Below are 20741 nucleotides of genomic sequence, written 5' to 3'. Positions count from 1 at the left end.
AAACACAACAATCATAAAGTCATCACCTAGTCCTTTATGACACATTGCAATTTCAATCAACTTTTAAATGACAATGAAATGCTGAATGTTGTTAATCATGTTTGTAAAGTTTAAAATGGTTTATTCAAAACGTTAGAAAGTGAACATTTAGGCATGCAACAAATCACATTATACTATTCTGTTATAGCTTGTGGCATTTGTGGTGGGATCACATATACATGTATATGTATGTGTACAGATGGCGCACATAATCTATATATACGTGCATACGTGCATGTATATACACATGCAGCTGTTTTCATTAAATGCCAAGATTCCCCAAACCTAAAGTTCATTTATACTTATCTGTCTAAATGTTTATGTAGTGTAATAACTGTTAGCTTGAGTTACTTTGTTGTTTGAGGCCACTAAAACGAGACGATTTTGGTGTTTTATTGTCTAGAAGGCAAGGCGAGGCTGCAGTGCTGGGAGTTTAAGTCTCCTTTAAACAAACCTTCTAGAATTTTAAGTTTGCATGTTCCCCCCACATATTTACTACTCGTATTTCTTCCCACAGCCCCAAAACATGCACTTTAGGCTGATCAGGACTCCAAATTGCCCTAAGGTGTGAATGTGTGAATGAGCGGCGTGCATGCCCTGGCAATGGACTGAAGACCTGTCAAGGTGAATTCCTGCCTGTCGCCCATTGAATCCATGGAAAGGCTCCAGGAATCTGGAACTCTCGCTTGGAATAAGTGATAACAGGAAATTGATAAATGGATGTGCTTCAACAGGCATAATGACTGAGGACTTGTCTTGTTTTTATTATAATTCACGAGAGCCTTAGGGAAGTGGGTCTATTGAGATCGATTTATGAAAACCCGCAGGTACAAGAATGAAAACTGCAGAAGACCGAGTTGAATATGAAACCTTCGGGTGTCGGGAATTAGTCCTCCAACATTTCCCAAACAAGTGGGGTGCAGGATACAAACCTGAATTCAAACCTGAAGCTTTGAAGGTTTCCTGCAGTGTTCAACACACACCTGCTTATTTTGTGCCACACATGTTGTTACCTGAAGGAGCATGAGTTTGGAGGCATAAAATTCAGAAGTACAAAGACTGACCCCTGCAGAATCAGAAACTGACCCCCGCAGTTTCACTGACTTTTGAAAAGTGCCACCATATTCTCACACCCACGCTACTTTTAGCTGTAGAAACAGCCTATTGGGACTCCTGCAGCTCCTTTACCTGGGATTTCCAAATCTTGTGGCGTCATTCTGCAGCGGATTAAACATGACCGCGATACCTCCGGCAGGTTGCGGACCCCCTGACCACAAGAAGAACAATGAGGGAGTGGAACAACGTGTGTCACCTGTTTGCCGCTTGCATGCTTGAACCATCAGGGCGCAGAAGTGGATGCAACTGCTCTGATTGCGCTCGATGGGAAAGCGAGAAGAAATAGGCTACCTCTGCTCACCGACGCGTCATATAATGTTTCAGCGGACGCCCCTCCCCCTGTCTCGTTTTTTCCCCTCACTCAACCTCTTCTTTGACACACAGAGGCGGATCACCACTGGCGCACGGACCGTGCAAGATACGGGCGGAAGATGGCTGACTTAGCCGGGTACCACAAGCCCTCGGCGGCATCGCAAGCGTCACACGGGCCGCGGAGAAGCTGCAAGACAGGCGCCGTCTGGCAACTGTAAACGGCTTTCCCGTCTCTCTTCCACCCCCCTCAACCCCCCATCCGCTCCGGTCCTCGCAAATATTGACAGAAGTATTTCAGAGAAAACATGGCAGAGACGGAGAAAGAAGGTAGACCTCCCGAAAACAAGAGAAGCAGAAAACCAGCTCACCCGGTGAAAAGGGAGATAAACGAAGAGATGAAGGTAAAAAAGAGAGAGAGGGGGTTGTGGGGTGGAGGGGGGATCCAGCTGCCTGTGATTGCGCGTGTGAAAGCAGAGTGGCTGTGAGGCGTGTGTGTGTGTGAGGGTGTGTGTGTGTGTGTGTGTGTGTCCAGGCGTCCTCAGTGAGACATATGCATCGCAGAGACGTGGGGAATTTCAGTCGAACTTTCATATCTGATTTCTCCCCTATTGTCATCCACGCTGCATTTGCGGGAGGCGCGCACCTCGCCAGCGCCGCCGCACACAATAGATGCGGCATCCGTCCGCCGCGGCTGCTTTACTACGAAGTTTTGGATCGATGCGATCACGCTGTGGTCATACATTCGGCGTTTGTTTGGGCTGCCTTCGATCGCTCGCCCGGAGTTCATGGAAAATCCAGTGCGTCAGTGAAGGCGTCAACAGTGGCTATACTATTACTATTAATACTGTTAAACCGCGGCGCGACGCAGAGCCACCAGTCTGCGTCCTCATTAGTTTCAATCAGTAGAGCGCACTTGCGTGGCCACGATGCCCTGGTGGGTTAGTCCGGACTCTGGTGCATGCCATAGTCGAGCTGCGCGTCCTGTGTTTATGTGTGCTTCGCCCAGCTGCCCAGAGGCGTGTTATCCAGATGTGCGTCTGTGAGCTTTACGCGCTCGGCAAGAGAGCGTTGTCGCCATCCCAGTCATCACCCACACGTTGTTTTATATCGTGTGTATTCACACACACACAAATAGCCCCCCATCTTTCATGTTTTCGCTCACATTGTGATACGTGAGACCTTAGCTGATCTCCGTGCGCTTCATTGTGGTGAATTAAAAGTGGTGTGTGCGTGTGTGTATGACAGGCTGCATCTGCTTTGTCTCCCTCTCTTCATTGTTGGTACACATTTGGCTGGAAACACAGAACGCACTGAAATATGCAGGGGGTCACATTCTCTCATTGTGGAAATAATTTGGAATAAACGTGCTGTATCTTTGAGTCCTGAAACGGTCCCGCGTGGCATAAAGGCTTTTTTGTGTTGTGAGCTGTCCAAAATACGAGATGCGTTCACGTTCCCCTGCATTTTCTAATACTTCGATCAAGAGAGAGAGAGAAAAAAAGAATCACTGATATTGATGATACATTCTCTATTATCTTGGAGCAACGGGTTAAAAAGCTGGACTAAACATGGATTATATCAGGTTTTAGTAGTGGACTTCACAAAGATGCATTTTAATAGATTTATCCCTGCTTGCTGTCTAAAATGGATGAGACCTTCTAGAAAAAAAATCATTTAAAACAACCTCCTTTTTTCACATCCTTTTTATTATTAGGCACAATGTTGTTCATGAAACGTTTTACTGGGTTGTCATGGTTATGTTATTATGGAAGAAATGTCAGTTGCATCATAACGATGCAGAATTCCCCCATTTTCAGAAACCTTTTTTTTCAGAGACATTTGTTGTAAAAATATTCAATTACTTTTAGCAAATTAATTATGATATAACTCAAGCTTTTACCAGGAAGGACGTTTTCTGCATGCTCATTTTGGGAGCACTGTTACTTTCCACCTCATGAAAAGATCTTAACTGATCATTTTTTGATCATCTGTGTCTTTAAATGTGAACTTACACCTGACCAAATAAATGCAATTAAAAGTCAATCTGAAATCCACTAGAAAGAGCCGGTTGTCCACACGGAAAGACAACACTCTTCCATGATGACTTCAGTGTCTCCATCAATACCCGACGAAGCTACTAAATGAAGCGGCGGCTGCGGTTAAGGTGTCAAAACACTTTCAATGGCTAAACAAGTTCGATTGTAGCGCTCATGCAATTTAATCTCCCACTGCACAGAGATGCTCACGCACAAATTGAATTGAGCAAAACACATCTGCAAATAGATAAGAGGGAAGGTCATAAATGCATCATTTTATACAACATCACCTTGTATGTGGCATCTCTAGACTGAAAATGACACCATGTTAATGATAAGTACCAGATTTGTTCGGTATGTCAATTACTGTGGCCAGGAGGGTGTTTTGAGTGATCATAAAAAACAATAACCCGTCCATGGTGGCAGCCTGGGGTTGTAGTTAATTATATTAGGTAGTGCAGGATCAGTAAATCCAGAAAATTTTAAGGAAAGGAAAGTCAGGGTTTACTGTGGAGAAGGCTCCTGTTTCAAGCAGAGCGAAAAGACCCAGTTGGTTCCCTTCATCCTTAATATTTCAGAGCAAAGTCGTAGGAAAAAAGACGCACAATGTGCCCTTGTGAGGGATCACACTCCTCTGAAAAGCAAACAGTCTGACAGTGTTTCCTTCATTGGGCTACTTAATGTGTGCCACTGTAAAATAAGCCCTGGTGAGTAATCAAGCAGAAGGAAAAGTGAGCATGGAGGGGATACGAGAGGCTGCAGCGCGGGGTAAGAAACAGGGAAGAAAGGAATGTATACAGTGCTGTAAAAACTGTAACCGGAGTGTCTTCGCTAGATCACGTATCAGGGAAAGTAGAGGGAAATGAAAGCAGAGGAGGAGGAGGAGAGAGGGAGCAGGGGAGTGGAAAAGTTGAAGAGGAGGAGGAGGCAAAGGGAAAGTTGGCGTGCTGATTTGGGAATGTTATCACAGTGTACAGAGACCTGCTCAGATTTCTGCCCGCAAGGTATCCTATTCCCAACACCATCTTTCCCACAAGGCCGACTGGTCCTGACTGGGTTTTGCTAAAGGAAGAGGCATTATAATGGCCTTGCCTGCATCATTATCCACTTCAGAATTTGGGCCAGCTTCTAACTCAAAGTGTTATGGTCACGATTTAGCTTGCCCATGCTCCGACTCCTACCAGCATGTCTTCAAGCGCCCTTCAGGTGATGCAAAAGGGTCTGAAGTTGGTAGTTTGCGTTAGATTCTCCTGCAGACAGTCTAAAAACCCGTCATCAACGAATCGGCTGTCAACATTTTTAGCTCTGTACTGGAATATATGGCCTTTCTTCAGTAGAATCCCCCCCAAACAGCAATTTATCTCATCTTTTCTATTTAAGAATACTGTATATTTGGAGGAAGAAAACACAGATTTAAGACTTTAGACTTTACTGTGTAATTCCTGTACTCAATTAAATGTATTTTAATATATTACTTTTAATAAAATGTAACTTTTAACTTTAAATTACAATATTTGAAGATAAAGCATAGAAGTTCATAACAAGGTTTAATATCTTTGAACATTAAAACACTAATAATGTTACTGTGTAACTGTCTTGCAGTGACTCGTAATATCACTGTAATTACCCTGCACCAAGAATATTTTGATGTTAAAATAAATACAAAAAATATTCACCAGGAAATTAAATCCTATTTTGTTTCAACAGCATCAGATTTCAAATTGCAAAAAAATAAAAAAAATTTAGGGTTATCATTACGTAGGAATGGGGAGTTCACACCAGTATTCCAGATGAACCAAAGTGGAAACACTAATGATGTGATGTGCAATAGTTTTATCATTAATTGGGCTTAAAGTCTCTTCACACTTTATTCCTGTGAGGACGCCATTTCATACATGGGATGTTTGAAGTCTTACAGTCATATTTCATGTGTGGCAGTGGACATCTGACAGTTTGAGAGGAATCTAATAGAATTCCCACCCAAAGATGACACCTATCAGGATTCCATGTGTGCAACTTCGTTTATTGTTGACCTCGTTTCTGTGTCCACGTTGCCGTGACACAGAAATGAGGTCCATCAGGACACGTGCGCAGGCATGTATACTCTAGAAGGCCTTCTTGTCCCCAACAAGAACCAAAGTTAACACCGCTGCTTTGAGGAACCACCGGCAAGGATCCGGTTCCCATCTTAATCCCACTCACTTTCTCAGAGTCGTAGGGTGACCCAGAGGACAGCGTGCTGGGGAGGAGACACAGACACAGAGATGCTGTGTGTGTTTGACTGCCACCTCCGTCTCACTCAGCGCACCGAGGACGCCATAGCTCTGCACTTCAATACCAGGATTTAACGTTTAGGATTTTTTCACGCTCAGCGAAACGCTCCATTTCTGGTAGATAAAGTTCAGCAGTGTGAGTCATCAATACTTCCGCTTTTTACCGCTGCCCAGTCTCATAAGTGCCCTAAAGCCATTTCAGGAAACACTATTTCCATCCATAATCAACACATTTGTATATTTTGGTTGAAGGTGCAGGTCGGGCAGGAGGCAAGCAATGACTGTTTTCATATCAGGATGTTACATTTACACGATGTGAACATATATCAATATTTTTGCTTCTGGTTTTTGACCTGAAAAGCTTAATACAACCGTTAGAACCTTTATCACAATGGGCTAATTTTCAATTTCAGTTCCTGCCTTTTCAGAAAGTTGATTTTATCCACCTTTAAACCAAAGCTGATCCTGAGGGTCGCGTGCTGTGTGCCGGTGCTCTGACTGATTTCATTGGCTTGAACTGTGCCCTGCCACCTTTGCAGGTCATTTACCTATTGACCATGCCACCGCAATGGTATTTGGTAACAAGCAGATCAATAACTCACGTCACTCTCTATTCACAACATATTTAGACTAAAAGCCACCGATTCTGCACACAGCAGCTGAGGCTGCAGCGGATTTCTGTTCAAAGCACACCCCAGTGATGGAACAATGGAAAGAAAAAACTCCCTTTAACAGGAAGAAACCTTGAGCAGGACCAGGCTCGTGTGGGGGAACCCTACAGCAGATGGGTGGCTGGGTAGAGAGAGGAGAGAGGAGAGAGAGGAGAGGAGAGGAGAGGAGAGGAGAGGAGAGGAGAGGAGGAGGAGGAGAGGAGAGGGAGGAGGGAGGAGGGGAGGGGAGGGGAGGGGAGGGGAGAGGAGAGGAGAGAGGAGAGGAGAGGAGAGGAGAGGAGAGGAGAGGAGAGGAGAGGAGAGGAGAGGAGAGGAGAGGAGAGGAGAGGAGAGGAGAGGATGCAAACATGAAGCTATAACATGTGAAAAGCTGCCAGTGGATCCAGTGTCTGTAGCCCAGTGGCCTCAGCCAATAGCAGCGTAAGGTGGAAGCTAAAGGTTAGATGGCCCTGCTCCATGAGAACTCTAACCAAGGGCCACCTGTAGAGTCTATTTCCAGAGACATAAATGTGATAAGGGGCCCTCGAGTGCATCCCCAGTTGACAGAATAAGTTAAGGTGCCAAACTAGATCCATCCGTAGATGATAAAGGAGAAAATGTGCTGACGAAGGAACCTCGACTGAATAAAAGATGACATAGTGCCCTCTAAGGTGCACTTCCATTGGACACAGGTTGTTAAGTGCCCCTTTAAGTGTACTTCAGTTTAAAATAAAAGTGACATGATTAAGCAACCTCTAGCATGCATCAAGGAAAATGTGACAAACGCTCAGTGGATTAAAGCGCAAAGTAAAAGTATACTTTGTGATCAGGTGCCCTCTAGAGTCAAGTATAAAAACAATCAATATAGTGAAGCTCAGGAAGTGACTGCTCTGATGATTCCTTGTGATTAAAGGTGAAATAGGGTCAAGGAAAGTCCACTTTTAGTTATACTATTGTGAATAACGGACCTCAGGATGCACCTCTGGTTTATAAACCGTACTTGTTTGTCTTGTGCTACTTTGGTTGAGCAGAAATATTATATAGTATAGTTTTCTTGGTAGATACCAGGAAATGTCCTCTGGGGTCCAGGCTGTGCTCTGAATGAAGGTCTCTGTGAGGGTCACCTCTAATGAGCATGGCAGGATGTGTACTTCAGAGTGTTCCGCCATGATTCTGCGTTATATGGTGAGCCCTGAAAAATATTTACTTCAAATTTTCCATTTATTTAATTGAGCAATATTAACTTTTTTGATTAGAAAAATTTTCTAGTGTACGCTGTTCAACTATGGACAGAGACAGGGTCATTTTTCTAAATGTGCCCAAATAAAATTCTGGTTGAAAGTGTTGGGCTCATTAGCAAGTTGCCATGTGTAACTTTGAAAAGCATCTTAGGTCAACAGCTGAGAGACCGACTCTTTCCCTCCGAGCTTTGAAGCCCTCCTCGGATTTTTAACCTTAACATGCCTCCGTGTTGTGCATTTAAATTCATTGCTTTGAGGCGGGGGTCCTGGTTGAACTCTGACACCGTCTCTCTGGTGCCGACATGTCACCGTGAGCGCGCGGTCGCGTATTCCAGCGCCATGTGGAAATTTGCGTTTGACGGTTTGCAACATGCTGCAGGCTGCTGTGGCCCCCACAGTCCTCCTACCTGGGCTGCCATCAGCTTCAACCTCTTGGGTGTATTTATCATCTCACAGTTTTAATAATCAAAGAGCAGTTAGTGGCAGTAATGACTAGTGCCCCCATTAAGCAGAGGTTAACTCTGATTTACACAGCGGTAATCAAAGATGAGTCACCGTCGGCCGCTGCTGTTTGGTTCCAAAGGAGGCTTTTAATCTTTGTTGTCGTGTCAGATGACAGTTGATCCTTTTACTCTAGTTTGGGTTTGAGCGAATCAACACTTCTGCTAATGTTCCCGCTGAGAGGTGGGTGGTGGTGATAATGGACCGTTTGTGTGCTCGAAGCATCCCGAGTGGAGGAATGCATTTTAGATTTCACCTGCATAGATTTAGTAAATGTTTGAACAACACTTTGAATTACTTTGCAGGAGGTGAACTATTGCGTTAATGAGTTGTCATATTTTGTGCACAAAGAGAAATATCATAATAAATTCCACCAATTTATGTTTGCATTTATTGGTATTACAGCAGGGAGTTATTTATTTTCTAAAATATGCATTAAAAAAAGATTTAAGTATTTTATGCTACATTTTTACATACCTTTTTGATGACTGCAGACTCGCCATGGTGAAATAAAACAAGTTAGAACAGAGTCAGCAAATAAACAAGTCAACAAAAAAACCATTCTCTCCATTCAATGTAAAAAAAGAGCCTAATATCAATAATCTGCCTTGTTCTTGCTCCGCAGCACCAGGAAAGCATTTTTTTTTCGCCCAGCGCTAAGCTAATTGCCTGCTTGCATCATAATTACAGAGAACAGATATGACAGTGGTTTTAAGCATTGAGTGGTAATGGTTTTCTAATTATCAGCCAGAGGCGACGTTTCTGCAAGTTCTGCATTTATCAATCAATGCTGAGGAAAACCCAGCGATGTTAGCATCACTACACGCACCGAACGCTAAGTAAAAATGTAAAACTATACAATAAATTTCTCTGGAAGCCCTGATTAATATAAAATATTACGAAAGGAGTCGAACGCGCATCTCTTTAGTGCGATTCAATAATTGTGCTCTCATCCAAGTCTCAGTTTTTTTCTCCATCTCCTCATTTGCAGAGCTAAAATAGATGCCATTAGTTTCTCCACTTCCCACCATGCAGCATCTATCAGGTTACGAGTGGTCTCACCACATGACCGGCTAATTATTGGACGAAATGTTTCTGATGAGAGGAATCCCAAGGGTTTCAAGGTTTCAAATAAAAAACACATCACAACTGTGTCAGGGTCTGTTTCGTTTGTGAAAGGGGCCTCACCAAATTGGTGTCTGTGTCGCAGAGCTTTGCGGAAAACACCATGAACGAGCTGCTGGGCTGGTACGGGTATGACAAGGTGGAGCTGAGAGACTCTGACAATCTGGAGCTGGGGGAGACGCCGCAGCACATCTCTGTCCTGAAAGGTATGTATGGATGTATGGAAGTATGGTTGTATGGATGGATGGATGGATGGATGTGGCCTTAGGCTTTCAGTCTGTAAATGAGGGAAGAAAAAGAAGTGGAACAAGCACTTTAGGTGTATATTGTGGCACTAATGATTGACAAAAGAGGTTCTAAAAAGTAGAGCTAGTCTTTGCTCTTGTACTCTCCAGTTAAGCTTGAACAGGGCGGAGTTTGAAAACGTGTAGTCGATCTCGGTGCTTTAATCACCGTTTAGCAGCAGATTTACACACAATATGATGACAGATCTACTGCTTGCCTCTTACTAGCACTGTCAATCTTGGAGGACCCCTCCTCAACACCTACACAGTTCTGCTCAGGCGTAGGAAACAAAGATCGGTGAACGATTTTGTGAGCAGAACCACGTGCCGGCACAAACGCTGGAATCTAACATGCAGGTTATTTAACGTCAGGCAGACATACGAGGAGCGCTGAGCCACTTTAGTACATATTTTGAGTCATTTTTGTGTCACGTTCCTCATTTTGCTCCTCTTCCTGGTCTAGAAAACTTGTTGCCAAGAATGCCGCCGTCAACAGAGAGCGGCGACGCCTCTCCAGATCGAGTCAACAGTTCCCAATCTTTCCCGGCCTCGAGGAACGGAGTCACGGAGCCCCTGACCACAGCGTCCAGCTCCACGCCCAGCACCAAAGAACACGGCGGCCTGCCCATCATCGTGCCCATGATCCCCCCACCGCTGATCAGGCCCCCTGCAGGTAGAGAGTGCACACTGCTTGGAAAAATACACATTAGAGTCCCAAATACAGTAAAATAGGAATAAATCCTACAGTACCAAGAAAATGACTCAGCTATACGGTCTACATTATGAGGAATTTTACCATTAAGGGAATACCTACATTTTCTGCTCAGCAAGACTTCAATTTTTTACTATATTTACTAAGTTGCTGCTGTTGTTCAGCAGCGTGATGTCGCATACATTTGTTTCACTGGCAGCTCAATAAAATTGAATAAAAAAGTCAAACACAGTTAAACACAGTTAGGGTCTAGGGTCAACTATTGGCATGTTTTTCTCAAAATAGCTATTTTTATAAAGCTTCCAAAGAGAAAAAAGTAAATTAAAATCATTGGGTCCCTTAACAGACGGATCATGACCAGCCTTTATCCTGATAAAGGCATCGTTGGAGATGAACTTCATAAAAATGACCATGATAACTTATGCCCTTATTTTAATTCTAAACGAATTACTAAGGATCAACTTTCAATTGTAAAAATCCAAACTTGTGAAGGCAATATTTAGCAAAACTCAACACATTATGAAAACAGCATAAATACGACCACTAATGTGGGGACATTCCAAGAACCTGAAACAGAGAATAAATATTTCATTCGGGTGGAAGCTTTTAGCCTTTTTCGGTAGCCTGAATGCCCCTTAAGCAGACTAATGAGCGAGCTACCTGCTGTACGCCACCTTGTTTTTGCCTCCACCTGCCCAAGTGTCAATAAAGTCCCCATCGACTCTCTGAGGAAATGTCCGTGTTCCTCATCCAGACAGTGGGCTTCATTATCCCTCCCGTCTGCCGTGGCACAGGAGGCTGCTGCACCCCGACGGAGGGAAGGAGCTGTTTTGGCATCGCCCAAGAGGAGTCCCGCTGGCCCTGCCTAGGCGGGGAAACAGATGGTGTGGTCCCACTTAAAGCTCGACACCAACCCACCGCCCGGCCCACACACCCTTCAGCTCCCTGCACCCCGCCCGACCCCACACACATACATACCCTGAATTATTCATGCGCCGCGCCAAATCCGACAAAGGACATGTTAAAGTGCAGGTACGGGAGATGGTGCCGGCATGTGGTGTGGAGGCTGCTTAATCACCGATGGGATTTTTTTTTCCCCTCCTCGTGCTCACACGTGGGGTCTGAGATGTTGCGAGTCGTCTGGATTCGGAGAGCCAACAACTATTTCCTGTAGGGAGCAACCAACCTTAGTGCGCCCAGGAATGCTGCGATGCCCCCTTATACCCCAAGGGAGTTATTCCCTCAACTGTGAGTAAGTTTGGGCGTAAAATGTGAGGGTTTTTGCACCTCCTTTAAGCCCGAGTGGCGGGGAGCAAGGGTGAAAAAACAATAGGTCCCCCTTTATTCGCCCTCGCACCCGTGCATTCATAATGTGAGCCTCAGGAGACGTGGGGCAGATCTCAGAGGTGTCCCCTCAGAAGCAGAAGCATTTGGAGCCCTGCTCCTCCGGTTCTGTCCTTAAATCGTCAAAACGGACATAAAATTGGGTGACTCACATTGACGTCAAACAAAATAACACTGTCCAATACCTCAGGAGAGCCACCTTTGAAGACTCCAGACTGTTATGGAATCATAGCTTCTATTTGTTACAAACTCCAATCCAATGATTCCTTGGAGGAAAACAGGTTGCCAAGGAACAAGTATTTTTCTTTGCTCGCGCTGGGTCTGTTGGATAATTCATTTGGAGCAACCTTCCGCTCACCCTGATTCATCTCTCTTCTCATATTTCAGTATTTTTGCCCTGAAAAAGCAGCGTCTGATCATCTGAATCGTTCCTCGTGTGAGGTTTTCCTAATAGCGAGTCTTGAGGGGCCTGCGGTGATCATCAGCACGGCAACAACGATGCCGTCAAATGCGATAAACATTCCTTTATTGGATTCGGTTTGTTAATTTTGTGGAGAAATCAATTTGTGATAATGTTCACATCGTTATACATCACAGACACATTCGTTTTCGACACCAGCTGAGTGTCTGTTCTCCCTTTAGATTGGGTCACTTTTGTTTTGCCGGTTAACAGCCCATATTTTAGAATATATTGCGCATTTGGGGTGTTTTCATTTACGCCTTCTGTCGGCAATTTGGCTGTATTGGACTTCTGACGGAGCTGTCTGTGTGAACACGCAGCATCTTCCCCATTCTGGTCCCAGACTCACTGGTTTCTGCCCTGTGGTCTCAGAACTGGCCCGTATTAGAATTCTAGTTAATCGTTCATGGTTTTTTGCCACTGCAAACTTGTGTTTGATCTCAATTTTGGATTTAAAGCAGGGGTGGGCAAACATTTTGATTCGTGGGCCACAATGGGTTCTAACATTTGACAAAGGGGCCGGACCAGGAGCAGATGGATGGATGGAGTGCTTTGGTAACCTCACCTCATTGGAGAGAAAATACACATCTTGGGATATGGAGAAAACATGTGCTTTAATTTCAAATGAAAATGAAGAGACAAAATATCTGACTTTGGAATGAGTCTTAAAACACTTAAAATCAAATGAATAAAATGTGCCTTTTAAAAAAAAATTAATAACCATTTCTATTTTAAAGCACTGAAAGTTCTGTTATCCTTCAGGATATCACCATCACTCTCCTCCTGACTGTCTTTTTTCTAGTGGGAAAACACCAGAATTGCAGTGAAAATTTAACATTAACAAGGTTTATTCATTTAATTTGTCAAGTTTGGCGGGCCGGATTAAAACGTTTAACGGGCCGCGTGTGGCCCCCGGGCCTTAGTTTGCCCCCCGGGCCTTAGTTTGCCCATGCCTGATTTAAAGTCTAATAAAAGTCCAGACGCCAACATATAACATAGAATTTTGGGTTCTTACTCGTGTGGGTATTGATTTTTTAAAAATCGGTTTGTCATCCAGATGCGTGGAAACACACAGAACCTAGAACATCTGGCTTAATGCTGCCTACATCATAATCTAGAGTAATTATAGATTATTAATAGTGTACGATGTCGTAATTTGCGCAATATTTGCAGATTGTTTCCTGTCTTCAGTGATGACGGGGAGTTCTAAAGCTCAGCAAAAGTTTGTTGTAGGAAAATAAAGTTCTTTTGAACTCTTTATCTCAAATGAAAAGAAAGAATAAGGCTGTTGCCGGAAAAATATATTCCCGAATGTTATTTCACTGCGCCTCACTTTAGGAAAGATGACATGGAATATTTGTTCGGCTTCATTAAATTACCCCCAGAAACCCGAGCCTCATCGTGAATCACTTCCACTGCCGGTTGCTCTGTTCCAGATGAAGATGCGGCCAACGTGCAGATCATGTGCGCCTGGTGCCAGAAAGTCGGCGTTAAGCGGTATTCCCTGAGCATGGGGAGCGAGCTGAAGAGCTTCTGCAGCGAGAAGTGCTTCGCCGCCTGCCGCAGGGCCTATTTCAAGAGAAACAAGGTAGAATTTCTTTTTCATCAGCTTGGCACATAACAACTCTGACTGACTTTGACACTTGTCTCCTGGTGCTAGTGAATCCCCGGGGGGGCGGGGGGGTTAACGTGAACTCAAAACTAAATTTGAAACAACATCCAAGCAAAAATTTCCCTGTGATGCTACAGCGTTTAATGTATACTTTTTGCAGTCACCCAGAGCATTTTGCTATGAAACTTTCCAGCCTTGACTGACTTTTCCTGCCCAGAATCACCACAGCCAACATTGATCTTTGGTGTTTTGTTCTTATTTCTCCCCCCGAAACACTGTAGTTAAATGAATCTCCTTTCTCTCTTGTACCAAAGCTGGGATATGTAAGGAATTACATTGTGAGTATGACGCATTTTATTCTCCTGATTGTCTGTGCTCAAATCAGTTATTCTTTTGAACATAATCACTTCTTGGTAGCGCACGAGAGCAGGAACAAAATAGAAGGCGCACCCTTCTTTTCAGTCTTTTGTTTGTTTGTTTGTTTGTTTTGGTTTCTAGCACATATTAACACCTCAGAGCATGAGAATAAAGCCGAAACGTGTGTCTGCTGTAATGTTTACATGTTTTCTCCCTTAGTTTAGTTTTTTCACATTTACACCTCGTTTATCATTTGCATCAGGGTGGAGAGAAAATATCAGATCACAGCTCAGTTTTGGAGCCAGATTTATTTGGATTTAAAGTCTTAAAAAACCAACATAAGAAACCAGTTCTGCAAAGGGTGATCCATTTGAGTTGCGCTTTAGATCAATCAGAGATGGATGGATTCTGACCTCAAGTATGCTAATCCGTTAGCATGATATAACGAACATTTTATTTTTAATTACGGTGCCCTTCGCAAATGTCGCCCTTCCCTGAAATCCATTTGAGAGTTGAAATGCTCTCCTCTCATCATGGAGTGATGACACGCTCCACTTCAGCTTTTGTCTGACAAAATAAAAGAATCAATTTAAAAATAATAAAGAAAAAGAAAGAGAAAAATCATGATGATTGATAGGCAGAACTTGATAATGAATGTCTTGTTTTGTATAAGCCGATGTTTGCCAGAAAATAAAATAAATACATAAATAAATACATACATATATATATATATATACAGTATATATACTGTATATATATACATACACACACATAAATACATATATACATACATACATACATATATACACACACACACACACACACACACATATATATACACGCACACACCTATATATACCGTAAATAAATAAATTAGAATTTTTAATTTGACATTGTTAAACAAAGATATTGAATAGAAATGCTAACATTAGCATGCTATTGCTGATTTTCTCAGAAAAGTGCTCATTAGCATAAACATATATAAGCAAATATTCTGTCATTTGAAGGATTTTGGATTAGTTATTCTTAACTGGAAGGCGCGAGACCAACAAATGACACCAAAAAATGACATTGGACCTTTGTTTTAGTCACGTCTGTTTGCTTCAGAGGTCCCCAACTTCATGGATCTGCAAGATCTGCAAACAGAGCTTTTCTCTCTGCTTTGACTCAAAGTGACGGTGATGAGGAGAGGAGAGGAGATCTTCAGAGCTCCATCCATCAGTAAAAGGTCCTACATACATGAGACTTAGAGAATTCAACTGGACTTAATAATAATGCAAATTAGCACCAACGACAGCATTCAGTAAAGCAGCAGAGTAAATAACCACATAGAACTCAAGAAGCCTCTTGGATACGAGGTGAAACGTCTCCGAGCTAAGATTTCTCTTTGGCCTGTATGGCCGACAACATTGAGGGTCTTCATCCGGCTTTTTAACAAGATGTATACAACACAGACATACTGGAAGCATTCAATGGCTTTAAAAATTGCATCTGTTGTGTTTTTTAAGATACAATTCAGTCTCCAACCGCAGCTGTTTGCATAAATTATTGGTGAATAAAACACAACCGCTATAGATTAGCCACGTTTTGCAAACGGAGCTTGTAGGATCGACATTATTGTACTAAAAGCCAGTCGATCTCTCTCTCTGCAGCCTTTCTTTCACTCGACGGCACAAGGCAAACGTTTATATCACAGAACATTCTGGTTGGCTGTTTTGTCTGGCTGTGACACATCCATTCAGGCCGTTTGTGTAAACGATACCCGCTATTCTTTTCTCTGGTGCCCACAAGGTTGGCCACAACAACGTGGCCTGCAGGCGTTTCTTTTTGTCCATTTGGAAAATAAATATTATCATGTTTGGGAAAAAAAAGGGGGGGGGTCTTGTGTCGGCATGTGCGTCGGATAGCTGAGAGGTGGCATCATGTTGCATGAAATATCTTCAGACGCATCATCGGTGAAACGTAATCTTGGATCTTTGGATGACAGCGGCTGCCACTTTTTGCACATCCCTGAATAACTGGATGTATGTACGATGTTCTAGGCCAGAGACGGTTAAACCCAGTCCTCCAGGGACCGAATCCAAACAGGTTTTCTGACCTACCAGGTAGACAACCCTTTAACCTGGATTCCCACTGAATACCCAGGTGGATTGGTGCCCTTGAGGACTTGGTTCCAACGCCCCTGTTCTAGCATTTGTCTGTTGAAAGATGATGATACTTTAAGCAGGGGTGCCTAAATCCAGTCCTTGAGGGATGCAGCCGAGCCGGGTTTTCTGTCCTACCAGGTAGACTTTGCTTTGACCGGGGATCCCATTTTCCTGGGAGGAAGCGTTTTCTGCCTGGTAGGACAGGGATTCCAGCTTGTCTGCGGCCCTTGAAAACCTGATTTGCACCCTCCCCACTTCTGGCTAAATGTATCATTTCAGCTATTTAATTCTGTACGCTGAGATTTGGGATTGCTTTATTACACACAAAATGTGAGGATTTTTGTTGTTTTGATACAAACCTGGAAGGGAAAGCACCTGGAAGGTTTAGATCAACAACAGCCATGATTTCAGAATATCTGGGGGGGGGGGGGGGGGGGGGGAGGATTTCTCCAACACACACACATGTGGTCCTAAAGGCTTTTTTTGTGCTCTTCCTTCATAAATACCTGCACATACCAGTGGACATGCTTGCTCAATGGACAGGATGCCACGATTAACCTTCTGTGAGGGTAAATTATGACAAGAGAGGACGCAGGTTAGACGATGCTTGTCCATATTAAAGGTTTGTGCTGCTTCCTGCCAATTGTTAAAAATCTGCATCACCTTTCAGGCACGTTATCCCTGTAATAAATACATGAAGCACAGCGGAAAACAGGCAAAAACATCAACACCAGGCTAAGAGTTTCTCAGTGATTCACCAGATTAGGGTTGCTATGGCTGCTGGTACAGCAGTAAAACCCCCACTTTCAGTCTGGCTGTGTTGTTTGCAAAAACTGGCACAAGCTGAACAAATAGATGGATTTTAAAGAAGGGAGCACAGCGAGGAGTGAAAACTAAAACACCCTAAACTGTATAGGGACCATAAAGTTTACATTTATATAGTTAAGAAAGGCATCTTCCAGCAGGCACGCAGGGCTGTGCAGTTTGTGTTTGACATGTTTCCTTTTGTTCGCATCATGAGGTCGTTCCCCGGAGACCCTGGGCCTCCATCAGTGTCTATACCCAGGAGCCTCCTCCAGGCACGGAGGGGCAGAGTGTCGCTTCATGTCAGCCCAGAAATGTCACATCACCTCACACACTCACACACACACACAGGGTTTCCGCCCTGCTGCTGAGCACTCAACACTATTTAGAACCCTCAGTGGGTGCATGGGAGGCGTGCACACACAATGGTTAAAAAAAAGGAGGCTGTCCTTCCATGTGTGAGAGCATGCGGCGAAGTGTGTAATGCGTCCGTATATTCCTCAGAAGCGGGTTGTTGCTGGTTTGGGAGCTTTGACACAGCTTGGAGACACGGAGAGGAAGGTGATTATCTCCATGCTGGCAGCCACTCGCTCAAATAGACAAGAACTGTAAAGAAAAGGAGAGTTGGACACATTGTGTTGTTTTGTGATTACTTTTTTGCATAACTCATTGGCTTCAAAATGAGACCAAAGAAGTTCTTTTTTATCTGGCTGGATTTCAGGCGTTTGTCCGACACTTTTCCCAACTTTGGAAAGTTGCGAGAACGTTCTCACAGTTGAGGGTTTATGAATCATTTGCCGTCTCCCTCTTGGTTGCTCCTAAATAAAGCAGCAAGTTCTGACATTATTTCATAGAACTAGATGCTGTTTATGCAAAGAAAATCAGAAATGCTGTGTGTGGGTGTCAGAATTCTAGACCGAATTTTTCAAACATTCAAAGGATCCGCTATTTTTTTCTTCTGGAATTGGGTTTTTTGGTTTGTTTTTGTCTTCCCTGGCTCTCATTTGGGCTACAGAATCATCTCACAACTGGGGATGTGCTTTGCTCTGTGTCTTGTGTGCTTGTTTTTTGGCAGATACACACACACACACACACACACACACACACACACCTGGACCTGTGCTGCTGCCCAGATGGGTAGCAAAAAATATGATGTTGCCTCTGGATGGCAGCGATGGCACGGAGGAGCCGGGTAGTTGTAATGCTACGCACTGACGTCCTCACGAAGAAGATTAGTGAGGACGGCAATTTACATTAAAGGCAAAACATCCTGTAAAACGAATCGTGCGGTTTGGACTGGAACGGGTCACCCACCAGCTTAAAGTGTCTTCTGGAATGAGAGTCACACCATTTTACACCTCTCTGCCATCTCCTTTGTCCGTGCAGGGCTCCCAGCGTGCACCTCGAGCCTCATTCGCAGTGCCAACACCTCATTAGTGCGGTATGCAAATGAGCTGGCGAGGAACCAGAGGGCCGGAGCACATGGAGACAGAATGATATCGCAAATGTGGATTTTTGTGTTTGTGTGTGTTGGGGAGCCTGCAGACTGCCCAAGTTCACGTGCATTTACCACTTTCACTCTGTGTGTGTGTGTGTGTGTGTGAGAGAGAGAGATAGCCTAAATGAGACACAACACAACCACATTTGAGTCAGTCTGTGCTTGTCAATATTGTAGATTCTCAATAATTTAAAACACATAAATACATTGTTTTGTTGGCATCACGCGCTGTCAATAAAACCACAATAACACACGAGAGGTCATTTAGGGGCCTGTCTGCAAAAGATCAGCGTCTATTCTATAAAAACATATCCATCTGTGAGCAAATACTGGCTTATTTGGTTACCTGGGGAAACATGAATAAGATAAACTCACTTCTAATTTTGCACCTGACCCTGACAATGACGTGCAAATTTGATCAAATAAAAATGTTGAAAACAAAACCTGTAGCCTTTTAACAGCACTTGTTACCTATTGTACATTTTTTTCTTTCCTGGTGATGCAGGGAGTCACTTCCTTTCACTTAGGGAATGATTAGCACAGTTCATTTGTAAGAAAAAGTTTCTTCGCATGTTCCAGCTGGAGGCCTTTTCATAAAAAGACTGTATGTTCTGCTCGCACCAGTCTTTAGATCTACTGTTCCTTCACAGGCTAAAAAACATCAATAGGAATTTCCAACTAGGCCTGAGTGTGTGTGATGCAAGTGGCGTGTGTGTCCTGCCTGCTGCTTGGTTCCTGCTGGGGTTGTGCTCCAGTATCTCGAGACCCTATTTTGGGCTAAGCATGGATAAAAAGAAATAGATGCAAAATACAACACTTTTAAGATGAAAGAAACTACCAATTTTTTGATACATAGCTGTCAAAAGAACCACATGTTCCCTAAATTGCTGTAGTCAATAGTGGGACCATGAAACAGATTTCTTTGCTTCATTTGAACAGCTGATTGATGTGACTTCTTTTACTTACTTTTTTAAATGTTTGCCTAGGATGTTTTATTGTCTTGGAGTTAAAACATTACAGAACCAACACACACATTAATCCTCATTTTGACAAATTCTTTAAATACCCATAACCTGACCCGATCCAATCATCAGAGGACTTGGATACTGTGGGGACTGAAAATCCCAGCTATGTATTCTTTAATGGATGCTTTTGTTTTCAGTTCTTCTTTAGAATGTTCCACTGTGAGAAGGTCCAGCCACTTTACATGACACTTAAATGAGCTGTTCTTTGTTTTTGGCCTCTTCTGCTGTTGTTACACACATACAACAAAGCACAACTATCAAAAAGGGCCTTTGGTTTTACTTAATTATACTGATTATATTTACAGAATACCATAATTCAACACTTTAATGTATTTGGGCTTCTTCATGCCAGTGCAGCCTTTTCAAACTTTGTTTATCTGTTTATGCTTTAAATAAGTGGTTGTTTGAATGAACGCTATGTCGTGGACGTCAGCGGCACTGTTTGGTTTGCACACTCGGAAGTCATCCACGTGCATGCGCATCCATGCTCACGGTTTGTTTGTTTTTTGACTCACACTGATTGGTTTCACAAACCAATGATCACAAATCCACCTTTTTAGTGTCTCTCCCCCCATTTCTGTGTTTGCGTGTTGCTTCTGTTCACCTGTTTATTTTGTCCATTCGTAAAAAGCAGCCATTATTTCTCCCCCCAGGCGAAAGACGACGACGGCCTTGGTGGGAAATTACCCCAGCACAGCTTTACTCAGGACACGCCCAGGCTTGTCTTCAACACAAACAGCGATGTGCTTGTAAGGACCATAACCATTTAACACCAGATAGAGTTTAAGCTTGATGGCTACTGCAAAATATGTTTTGATGTTGCCTTTTGTTGAGAGCGTATAATTTCCCCAGCCATTTTTCCCCCGGCATGTCAAAGGAGTGTTTTATACTGGGCCATTACTGTGAAAGCAGGCATCAACCATCAGCTTGGAAGGGGGGGGGGGGTCCTCCTGTTTTACATAACATTTACATTCATTTAATTTTCATGACTTTTCTTCATGCGTCATGTTTGTTGACATTCTGTATCATAAGTCCAGATTGTTTATTTGGAAACCTGTATTGTTGTGAGGACCAATCAATTAATGTTCAACGCTAAAGAACTTGAGACTGAGTCAAGTCCAAGACTGTACATACAAAACACACACATACATTTGTTTTAATTGGAGCCTACTTGTCTTATGTACAGTAACTCAGGGTCTCTAGGA

General features: G+C 43.4%; 1 protein-coding gene across 8 annotated transcripts in view; it reads left to right on the top strand.

Moving 5' to 3' along the window:
- The first annotated feature begins 1214 nt into the window (after positions 1 to 1214).
- sobpa (sine oculis binding protein homolog (Drosophila) a) overlaps positions 1215 to 20741 on the top strand; it is a 30325-nt gene continuing 10798 nt past the window's right edge. Inside the window, exons 1-6 of one of the 8 annotated variants that reach the window (XM_057058901.1) lie at positions 1215 to 1868; positions 9379 to 9499; positions 10041 to 10250; positions 13530 to 13681; positions 13987 to 14043; positions 20190 to 20285. In XM_057058901.1, the coding sequence (XP_056914881.1) occupies positions 1773 to 1868; positions 9379 to 9499; positions 10041 to 10250; positions 13530 to 13681; positions 13987 to 14043; positions 20190 to 20285 (732 nt within the window). In that variant the 5' untranslated portion in view covers positions 1215 to 1772. Of the gene's footprint in view, positions 1869 to 9378; positions 9500 to 10040; positions 10251 to 13529; positions 13682 to 13986; positions 14044 to 17481; positions 17575 to 20189; positions 20286 to 20741 lie in introns of those variants that run through there. The other 7 variants (XM_057058902.1, XM_057058900.1, XM_057058904.1 and 4 more) reach the window with 7 other exon arrangements.

Source organism: Takifugu flavidus, chromosome 16 (genome assembly GCF_003711565.1).
Source record: "Takifugu flavidus isolate HTHZ2018 chromosome 16, ASM371156v2, whole genome shotgun sequence".
Taxonomy (NCBI): domain Eukaryota; kingdom Metazoa; phylum Chordata; class Actinopteri; order Tetraodontiformes; family Tetraodontidae; genus Takifugu; species Takifugu flavidus.
Note: the sequence above shows the minus strand (reverse complement) of the source record. Positions and strands in the feature narration are given on the sequence as shown.